Source organism: Limulus polyphemus, unplaced genomic scaffold (genome assembly GCF_000517525.1).
Source record: "Limulus polyphemus unplaced genomic scaffold, Limulus_polyphemus-2.1.2 Scaffold2072, whole genome shotgun sequence".
NCBI lineage: Eukaryota > Metazoa > Arthropoda > Merostomata > Xiphosura > Limulidae > Limulus > Limulus polyphemus.
The window spans coordinates 42,324-52,097 of record NW_013667682.1 but is presented as its reverse complement, the minus strand read 5'-3'; the positions used below and the strand labels follow the sequence as shown (position 1 = coordinate 52,097).

The window sequence follows — 9,774 nt, the reverse complement described above, 5'->3', positions numbered from 1 at the left end:
GTTTTTAATTGTGTACCAGTTTAACGTTGAATATTATTTATGATTTTAACTTTATACACAAATGCCAAAATACTATAATTCTATTTGGTTTGTTTATTAGCAGTTTATTGGTCTTGTTGATAAAAAAATTACAGAAGGTGAAGTTAGACACTATAAAAAACTAAGTTACAAATTTTGAAGTTATTTTTATTTTATAAATTTAATTATAAAACCTTAAGGGATCAGTTTGTTATCTTTCTGTCTGATTAAGAAACATTTGAATTGAGATTTTTTTGTGTTCTCCCATTTATTTCATTGACAATCGTATTTATATCAATTATGTAGAATTTGCTGAAAATGGAAAGCAACGTTACAACCAATAGGGGTTATATATTTGAAAAGATGAAGAATTATTGGATCAAAAAAATTATTGAAAAAAAAATTCAAGTTCTCGAGAAATTTTCTCTCTGAAAAAGAATCTACTTCTCTGTGCGCCACCTGTCTCCCGGTGAGACAGCGGTAAGCTTACGGACGTATACTTACAACGCTAAAGTCCAGGGTTCGATTCCCCTTGGTGGATACAGCAGATAGCCCAATGTGACTTTGCCATAAAAACAACAAGGCCAACAAATAAATGAAACATAAGCGTACATCACGAAGAAAGATTACTGTAGTTATTCTACCAATACATTTCACACATTTGTTTCACGTGCATTCAATACACGTGAATATTCGGTTTGACAAAAAATTAACAAACATTTTCCTCGCTGACCGAGTTTGGTGTGTCTGGTTCATAAATTTTATGAGCGTGATTCGACGAACAAAAAAATTTCTAATTTTTGGTTCGTGTCAATAATAATTGATTTTTTTCTACGATGTTTCGTAGCTGCGAACACGTGCCAAATCTCATTATTTTCAACTTAACTGAAATCGATTTCTTTGGATTTCATTTTTAAATAATAAATTGGAAACCACCGCTGTCGTTCATTCAGAGCTGGGGGATTCATTCTGTGAAACCTTCTGGTTTCAACAACAAATATTCGAATGAATTCTATAAAAAAAAACTGGTGATTTCGAAAGGCTTAAGTTTTCAATATGTTGCAAGTTTATATGGTCATAATGATGTCGCCCCCCCAAAAAAAGTACTGTTTGCTATGTCGATTGTTTTAGTTTTTGTATTTGAATTTAAGTAAATGTTATTTATTTATAGCATTCTGTGAGATGGCGTTGCAAAATACACCAAATCTGTAAAGTTCGCATTCTCAGACGAAAATGGTTTGGTATTTTTTGTTTTTAATATAAGTTTTATTGTTTTATACTCGGGATTTTTTTTTTGTTATGTTCAAACGTTATTGTTTTTTTACGGGGACTTAATCCTTGTTTTATCGGTATTGTTCCTTTATTATTAGCGTATAACTAAAGTTCTAATTGGTATTTTAATTGAATGTTTATTTGTCACCAGTGAATACACTTTAAAGGACAGCTTCGAGTTCCCTCATGAACTACAATAGCTGATAATGTGCACTGTACCAGTTTTGATGTAGAATCATTGCGTACAAACAAACCTTTAAAACTAAGTGTTAATCTGGTTTACAACGATGTTTATAACAATGTGACCATTCCCAAATCAGTATTTTTTTCTCTGAAATTAATTAACTTTGCTACTAAATAACCTTACTTTTCTTTGAACGGAAAGCTTCAAGATCATATCGTCGGTGTTGATATGGGTTCGAGATTGGCACCATCTTTGTCCAATCTATTTTCGTGTTTCTATTTAAAACAACAGTTAGAAAATTGCACGTAATAATTTAAACCTTTCTACTATTTTTCGTATGTTGATCTCTCCATAGGCGTCATGTTTGTATAATTTTTGGTGGTACGTAATAGCGGTCGGAGTCCACTTGCAGTGAGGAACATTTTGAAAAATGATATTTTTATAACATAGATTGAATACATTAGAGATAGAGAGAACATATCGTCAAAAATATCTATCGTAATAGAATATATTGTGATTATATAATTAGAATATTTCGTTTGTTAGACAATATAGGCCAGTGGTTCTTAACCTTTTTTGCTCCATGCCCCACCTCGACACCTCAAAAAATTTGATGCCCCCTTAATATAAAAAACAAATTTGAAAAGTTATTATAATAATATAATATAAATTTTTTTCTTATTGTAGCATTTTCAAATTCCCCCCCCCAATATATTCAAATTGCCCCCCTGTGGGGCTTGCGTCCCACGTTCAGAATCACTGATATTGGTTTATTACTAACGCATGATAAAGTTGGAATACAGTACATTGTGTAATATATTGGTTGAAGGACAAAGTTCTGTTTAATACAGTAAACACAAACTGCTCACCCATAAATCACAAAACCAAATTATTATGAATATGGCCAGGTGGTTAGGGGGCGCTCGACTCGCAATGTGCGGGTCGCGGTTTCGAATCCCCGTCACACCAAACATGCTCGTCCTTTCAACCGTGGGAGCGTTATAATGTGACGGTCCATCCCACTATTCGTTGGTAAAAGAGTAGCCCAAGAGTTGACGGTGGGTGGTGATGACTAGCTGCCTTCCCTCTTGTCTTACACTGCTAAATTAGGGACGGCTAGCGCAGATAGCCCTCGTGTAGCTTTGCGCGAAATTGAAAAAAAAAGATTACGAATATTAAAACAATAACGTATCTCATTTTTATGCAAAAAAATAACAAACACGACGCAATGTTTATAACAACCAATCCTGTTATTTTGTTGAGATATAAACCAGAAAGTCCAACCCATTTTCTACGCCCCTTTTATCACATACACTTTTTTCATCAAATGACAATAATTCTCGCTGACGTCAGGGTTTATTTATAACAAATAGAATGAGCAAAGTTTGAACTGACTGAATTCCATATAAGGGCAGATTTGCTATCGACGTTATATGAGCTGTTTGTTGTACACCAAATTCCTTTTGGTCTTCAATAAAAATACATCGGGCAGCGGAAAAAGGTTGTTTTAAATAAGAATTGAAAAGCAGCGTCTGCCTGTTTTAATTTGATATTTACATAGGACTTTTTTACACATTTAATTTGTAATAATATATCTTTAGTAATTAGATATTTCATCCAATATTGTCTGAATCGACCTCCGAATTGACGTTTGTGTGTTTTTACAGCAGGCCTTTCAAATAACGACCCAACCAAAAGCGCCCTCTATGTACAGCTATTTTGAAATTCATGAAAAAATATTAGATTGTTAGGATCTTCCTCACGTAGGCTATCTTATCATTAGGGTTTTAAAAAATATGCAGATTAAAAGCTCACATTCTGAGCCCACATTCCTAACTATTAGTATCACGGTCCCACATAACTTACCTGTTATGGATGACACTATCTCCATCCTTAAGAACTCTGATCAAGCTTTAAAATTTCTCCAGTTTTGTTTTTGTTTTTAGAGCAAAGCCACACTGGTCTATCTGCTGAGTCCGCCGCGGGGAATCGAACCTCAGATTTTAGCATTGTAAATCCATAGACTTACCGCTGTCCCACCGGGAGTCTTCAATTTTGGAATAGTAGACGTAGCAGTACACTGTGGAACATCAGGAATAACATAAACCTTCATTGTTACATTCTTTAATTAGTAATAATAATGGTAACTTCAAGTATGAAATGTACCATTGTGTTCTAATTTGCAAGTTTTTGTCGAGATGTGTTTAAGGATAATTTACTCAAAACACTCTTTCATCATACCTGTAAGGTTATGTAGCAAAAACGTGGTCTTGAATTTTATAACATCAAAGGTTTTTATGTCAAGATTATTCCCGATTTCTGTAATTAATGTAATACTTCGTAATTATTTAAATAAGCCAAGTGTTAGTACATCACGTATATCTGATAGTTTCTAAATATACTGTTGTCTCAGCCTACCATACATGGACGAATATTTTTTACTTATTAAAAATCAGTTAAAAAATATCATGAGTTTGTTGTTAAACACGGAGCTACACTATGGACTATCTGTGCTGTGCCCAACACGGGTATCGAAACCAGGTTTTCAGCAATATACGTCAATATCTCATTCTGTAGCTTTGTGCTTAATTACAAACAAGCAAAAATATTATTAAAACGGTGTATGAACGGGTGCAGTTGAGATGTGTTTAAGCCTAATTTTCGCCTTCATTTTTTTATTTTTTTTTATTATTATGTTCGAGGAATACTAATTGCGTATGTTAAATAATGTAGTTTCATTTTTAATGGCGCAGGGGAATAATAAAGTTGTACATTTAAATAAAACAGTATAACTTCCAGTATATAGAGGACCGTTCTCAATAAACTACAAGCAGTTTACTCGCTGATCCAACAACATTATTTTTCGGGCCTCAGCTTGTAAATGAACACTTTTTCTTTTATTTGGAGGCTTTGTTCATCATTGGCTCTTGCTAAGGTCTTAAACCAATTAGAATAACCAACAACGTCGCCCTCTCCTAGGGCATGTTCAAGTACATTTGACTTTATAGTTGCTAAGGTCTTAAACCAATTAGAATAACCAACAACGTCACCCTCTCCTAGGGCATGTTCAAGTACACTTGACTTTATAGTTGCTAAGGTCTTAAACCAATTAGAATAACCAACAACGTCACCCTCTCGTAGGGCATGTTCAAGTACACTTGACTTAACAGGGGATCTTAGGTTGGCATGTTCTTTCACTCGTGTGAACAATCTTCTTTTAGTAGAATCAAAGTAGCCTTTCTGGCGGCAAGAACAGGTAGTTGTAAAGCACACATGATAAATATAACGTTGGAGTTCGGTCCTTGAATCTTAAAAAACTGTGGGCGACATTTAGGTTTAAACACAACTCACCTTTATCTGAGGATACACCCTTTTAATGACATGTTTTTATTGATCTTTAACTGGAGAGGCTCTTCGGAAATGAAGTATAATGAACTCAAACAAACACCTTTAATAACTAAAATGAGGGATGCTGGGTTCAGGTATTTAGTGAGATGGACTGTACATTCGAAGAGTCATGGTTCGTGTCCCTTTGCCGTAAATAGATTCTCCGCACTTTGGTTCCGTGGTGGGTTCTGCCGACTAGTTGTTTTCTCTCTGTTTTTATTCTGTCAGTTTAATATAACGGATAGCTGTGCAGAGAAAGCCCTTTGTGTAGCTTCGAACAAACATTTAGAGCCTGATAAACATAAAACTCGTAATCGTCAGTTGTTTATAGGTGTAGAGATAACTTTTTAAAACGCAAGAGAAGCTAAAACATTCAAATAAATGATCTAATTCCCCGCACGTGCTCTTGAAAACAACGCGAGACTGTATTGTTGAATGGGGGGGTGGGGGCTAGATGTGGATCGATAACGCTAGACTGATGACACATCATGCTGAGAGGATTTCGTTAGGCTTACGCGAGGTCGGATAGGGATCTCGGGCTTATTTCCGCTTTTGGCTGACGGTATACTGTTAGTTGTGATACTTGAGTCTGCGGACTTTCAACGTTAAAATCCGGGGTTCAATTCCCCCGAGGTAGACACGGCAGATAGCTCAATGTGGCTTTGCTCTAACACAAACAGCCAAACGTAAGATATCCGGATTGCAACAACGTAATGAGATAATGTCTTTGGTTGTACTTCTCGGCTTCTAAATAATGTCAGCTCATTCTAGATATCACCCCAATATCCCCTCGTCTGTCCCCTGTCTTCAGCATACGTCAAACCATTTTTTTTAAAAAGCATTTCAGAATTCTGCGCAAAGCTACACAAAGACTACCTATCAACAGCCGTCACCAAATTTGTAACTGAAAGGCTAGACGAAGACGGCTAATCAGCAACACCCACCGCCAACTCCTGGGCTACTCTTGTTTATTTGAATATTGGAGCTTGATCTTCACTAATATAGCGCACCCACGACCCAAAGTTCGCTGAAACGGGTAGCGAAGCAAGGATTCTCGGTTTCACATTTCGGGTGCCCCCAGTAGCACAGCGGCATGTCTGCGGACTTACAACACTAGAAACCGGGTTTCGATACCCGTGGTGGGCAGAGCACAGATAACCCATTGTGTAGCTTTGTGCTTAACTTCAAACAAACAAACACATTTCGGGCACGCCGACCTCTTGGCCACGCTCGGATCAAGACACAAGTTATGCCAGATAAGTGATAAAACATAGATAGTAACAGTGGTAATTTTGTGGTCGTTTTCTGCACGCTGCTGATGATCTTGTGGTTAGAAATACTATCACTCGTAAAGGATTTATCACATATGTATAATGTTCTTCCACAGGGGCGTATCTATGGTGACCATCAATCTCGCTAACGTCGATATTGACCAGTGTTCTGAAGACGAAGGGATGTTTGCTGATACACATAAGTGTGAGACTGAAACCACAGAGGTAAGCTGATTGTTGGATCGGTTTTCACCACACCTGACATGTACCCTTAGAGCCCCCGGGGAATGACACAGGGCGTCGGATCTGACTCCCTATGTCACGCCTCTATGTCTTACCCGTACGTCAAACAGTAAAATAAAATTGAAGGTTTGCTAACTAAAATTCAAGGATGATGTCAATGCGCCATCTGGTGGCTCAACGGTAAGTCAGTGGGTTTATAACGCTAAAAATAGGGTTTCGGTACCCGCGATGGTCTGAGTTTTTTGTTTTGCAAAAAAATGTTTTAAAGTTCGCTTAGGGCATTTAAGTCGACAATATTAACAATAACGTGAAAGACATAAAAAGTAAATTTTAAATATTTTTCACTATTTAACTTGGTCACATAAGGTGGCGTTCTGGTCGTGCACGTGCTCTATCGACTAATGTAAAAATTGCGAAAAAAAATTCGCCACGATAAGGAATAAGAATTTACTATTTTTCATCTGTTTTTCTTTTTTTAAAAAAAGAAGGAAAATCTAAGACCGAATGGGACACGAATTTGACAGATGCTTTATCAACTTACCTCAGCCTTTGCTTGATAAACAGAGCCTCGGGTTCGAGTCCAGGCCGATCTCGGTTATCACTTCTAATATAAAATTTTGAACTCCATTTACAATATATCTAGATCTAGTAGACATCTAGAAAGCTGAAAAACCTTGTATTAATATAGTTATCCGCAAGTCCATCTTCCTGTGTCATCAACTCATGGCTATTTGTAGAATAACGTCTTCTTCTGAGCAGCTTAGCTAATGGTTCAGCTTTTAGGACTACCTGTCGTGTTTGAAAAGCACCAGCTGGAGTTTTCCGGCAGTATTGGAAACAGCAAACTCCCTCTAAAGGGAAGTAGTGATATTACACGAAAATGCAAACAATCGACATACCTTCAAATAATGAAGTTTTCACCTGATATGAACCAGAATACCTCAATGACTCATTGGTAAGTCAACGGGCTTATAGCACTAAAAACCCGTGGTGGGCACAGTACAGATGGTCCACTGTGTAGCTTTGCGCTTAACAAAAACATAGAAACTAACCAAATTTAAATTAACGTTACTACCCTTTAGCTTACCGCTGAGCCACGGAATAGGTCTCTCATTTGTATTATGTTGTAAATCTTTCATCATTTTATATGTGTCTCCACTTCTCATCACGCCTCTTTAGTTTTCAAAATTGAAAAAAAAATTAAAGAAGTGTACCAAATACACAACTTATTGTCTTACAACTAAGAGGTAGAATGAGCACGTGCTCCAAGTACGATGAGGTTTATACCTCACATTCGTTTACATGGTTTATAACAATAGTACAAAAGTTGTTTGAAGATTTATGATTTAGTTTTCATTAATTATCGGAAGGAGAAATGGAGACGTTCAGGAATTTTTGTCACGTTGACGGAATATGAAGTATGCTATGTCCACAAATAGCCTACTTCCGCCGTCTGATGGAAGGTGTGTCTACGTCGTCATATTTGATGAAAATCCTGCTGCCTGAGGCGTCTGATGAATGGTATGTCTACGTCGTATTATGTGACGAACATCCTACCGTGTGAGACGTCTGATGGATGGTATTCCTACCTCTTTTATGTGTCTAACATACTGCAGTGTGAGACGTCTGGTGGATGGTGTGTCTGCGTCCTAATATGTGACGAACATCCTGCAGTCTGAGACGTCTAATGGATGGCGTGCCTACGTCGTAATATATGACGAACTTCTGCAGTCTGAGACGTCTGGTGGATGGTGTGTCTGCGTCCTAATATGTGACGAACATCCTGCAGTCTGAAACGTCTAATGGATGGTGTGCCTGCGTCCTAATATGTGACGAACATCCTGCAGTCTGAGACGTCTAATGGATGGCGTGCCTACGTCGTAATATATGACGAACATCCTGCAGTCTGAAACGTCTAATGGATGGCGTGCCTACGTCGTAATATATGACGAACATCCTGCAGTCTGAAACGTCTAATGGATGGTGTGCCTACGTCGTATTATGTGTCGAACATACTGCAGTGTGAGACGTCTGGTGGATGGTGTGTCTGCGTCCTAATATGTGACGAACATCCTGCAGTCTGAAACGTCTAATGGATGATGTGCCTACCTCTTTTATGTGTCTAACATACTGCAGTGTGAGACGTCTGGTGGATGGTGTGTCTGCGTCCTAATATGTGACGAACATCCTGCAGTCTGAGACGTCTAATGGATGGCGTGCCTACCTCTTATTATGTGTCTAACATACTGCAGTGTGAGACGTCTGGTGGATGGTGTGTCTGCGTCCTAATATGTGACGAACATCCTGCAATCTGAAACGTCTAATGGATGGTGTGCCTACCTCTTATTATGTGTCGAACATACTGCAGTGTGAGACGTCTGGTGGATGGCGTGTCTGCGTCCTAATATGTGACGAACATTCTGCAGTCTGAGACGTCTAATGGATGGCGTGCCTACGTCGTAATATATGACGAACATCCTGCAATCTGAAACGTCTAATAGGTGATATATCAACAGACTAATCTTCTTTGATTTTCCAAAATGTATTTTTGTAACGAAACTGTACAACATACACGTTATTGGCAAGTAATGATTTCCTGGTTCATACTAGGACTTTCTAATACAGCCTGGAAAATTTAATATAAAACTGACTTCAGTTATTTAAATAAAATTTAGAACACATTTCAAAATCATATGTTATTAACACTTACCATACGAGAGAGACTTTAAATTATTATAATTGAGAAATACTGTACAAAAATGGCTCTAACCGCAAGAAATTAATTTGCTATTAATTCACTGACACTGAATTATGCATACAGTTATCAAGACTAATTACAGGCTGCATTACATCGTTGTCTTCAACGATTTTAGTGCATTATGTTACTATTTGGTTGACTTTTCTGTGATCGATATGGAAGGATACTTCTGTTTTCCTGTAGTCGTATTTTTGGTGAAATTACAGCACTTGGGAATTAGAAGTGTCAATCAGCGCAATTGAGCTAAAACTCCAAGTCACAGACCCTTAATGTTAAGATACAGCCATTCATATATTTGAAATACTGCAGCATCACGTCTCGAACCCCGGACCCTTCTATCCACAGCCTATTATGCCTTCAATGGTAGCTTTGTTTTCTACTTGTGTTATCACAGGAAAGTGAAATGTGGTGTATATTTTCAATACGAAGATTTAAAAAGACTGGGAAATATTCAAACATTTTCATTATATGTTAAGATAGCAATAGTTGTGCTCCTTCTTGTTGTTGTAGATGTTGTTATTTTTCTTTCAGATTACTCTTATAACTGGCAAGGAACTTTTTTTTTCAGTGTATTCCTATATCTGGGATCGAATTTGTTCTTGTTTTTTTTTTCAGTGTATTCCTATATTTGGGATCGAATT

At 37.3% G+C, this 9,774-nt stretch overlaps 1 protein-coding gene across 1 annotated transcript in view; it reads left to right on the top strand.

The window, feature by feature from the left end:
* The window catches only part of LOC106465849 (probable G-protein coupled receptor 158), a gene marked incomplete at its 3' end in the record, with an annotated part of 80,134 nt that overhangs the window by 30,818 nt on the left and 39,542 nt on the right, over nucleotides 1-9,774 (top strand). The window contains exon 4 of the mRNA XM_013926090.2: nucleotides 6,249-6,357. Within this exon, the coding sequence (XP_013781544.1) occupies nucleotides 6,249-6,357 (109 nt within the window). The remainder of the gene's footprint in view (nucleotides 1-6,248; nucleotides 6,358-9,774) is intronic.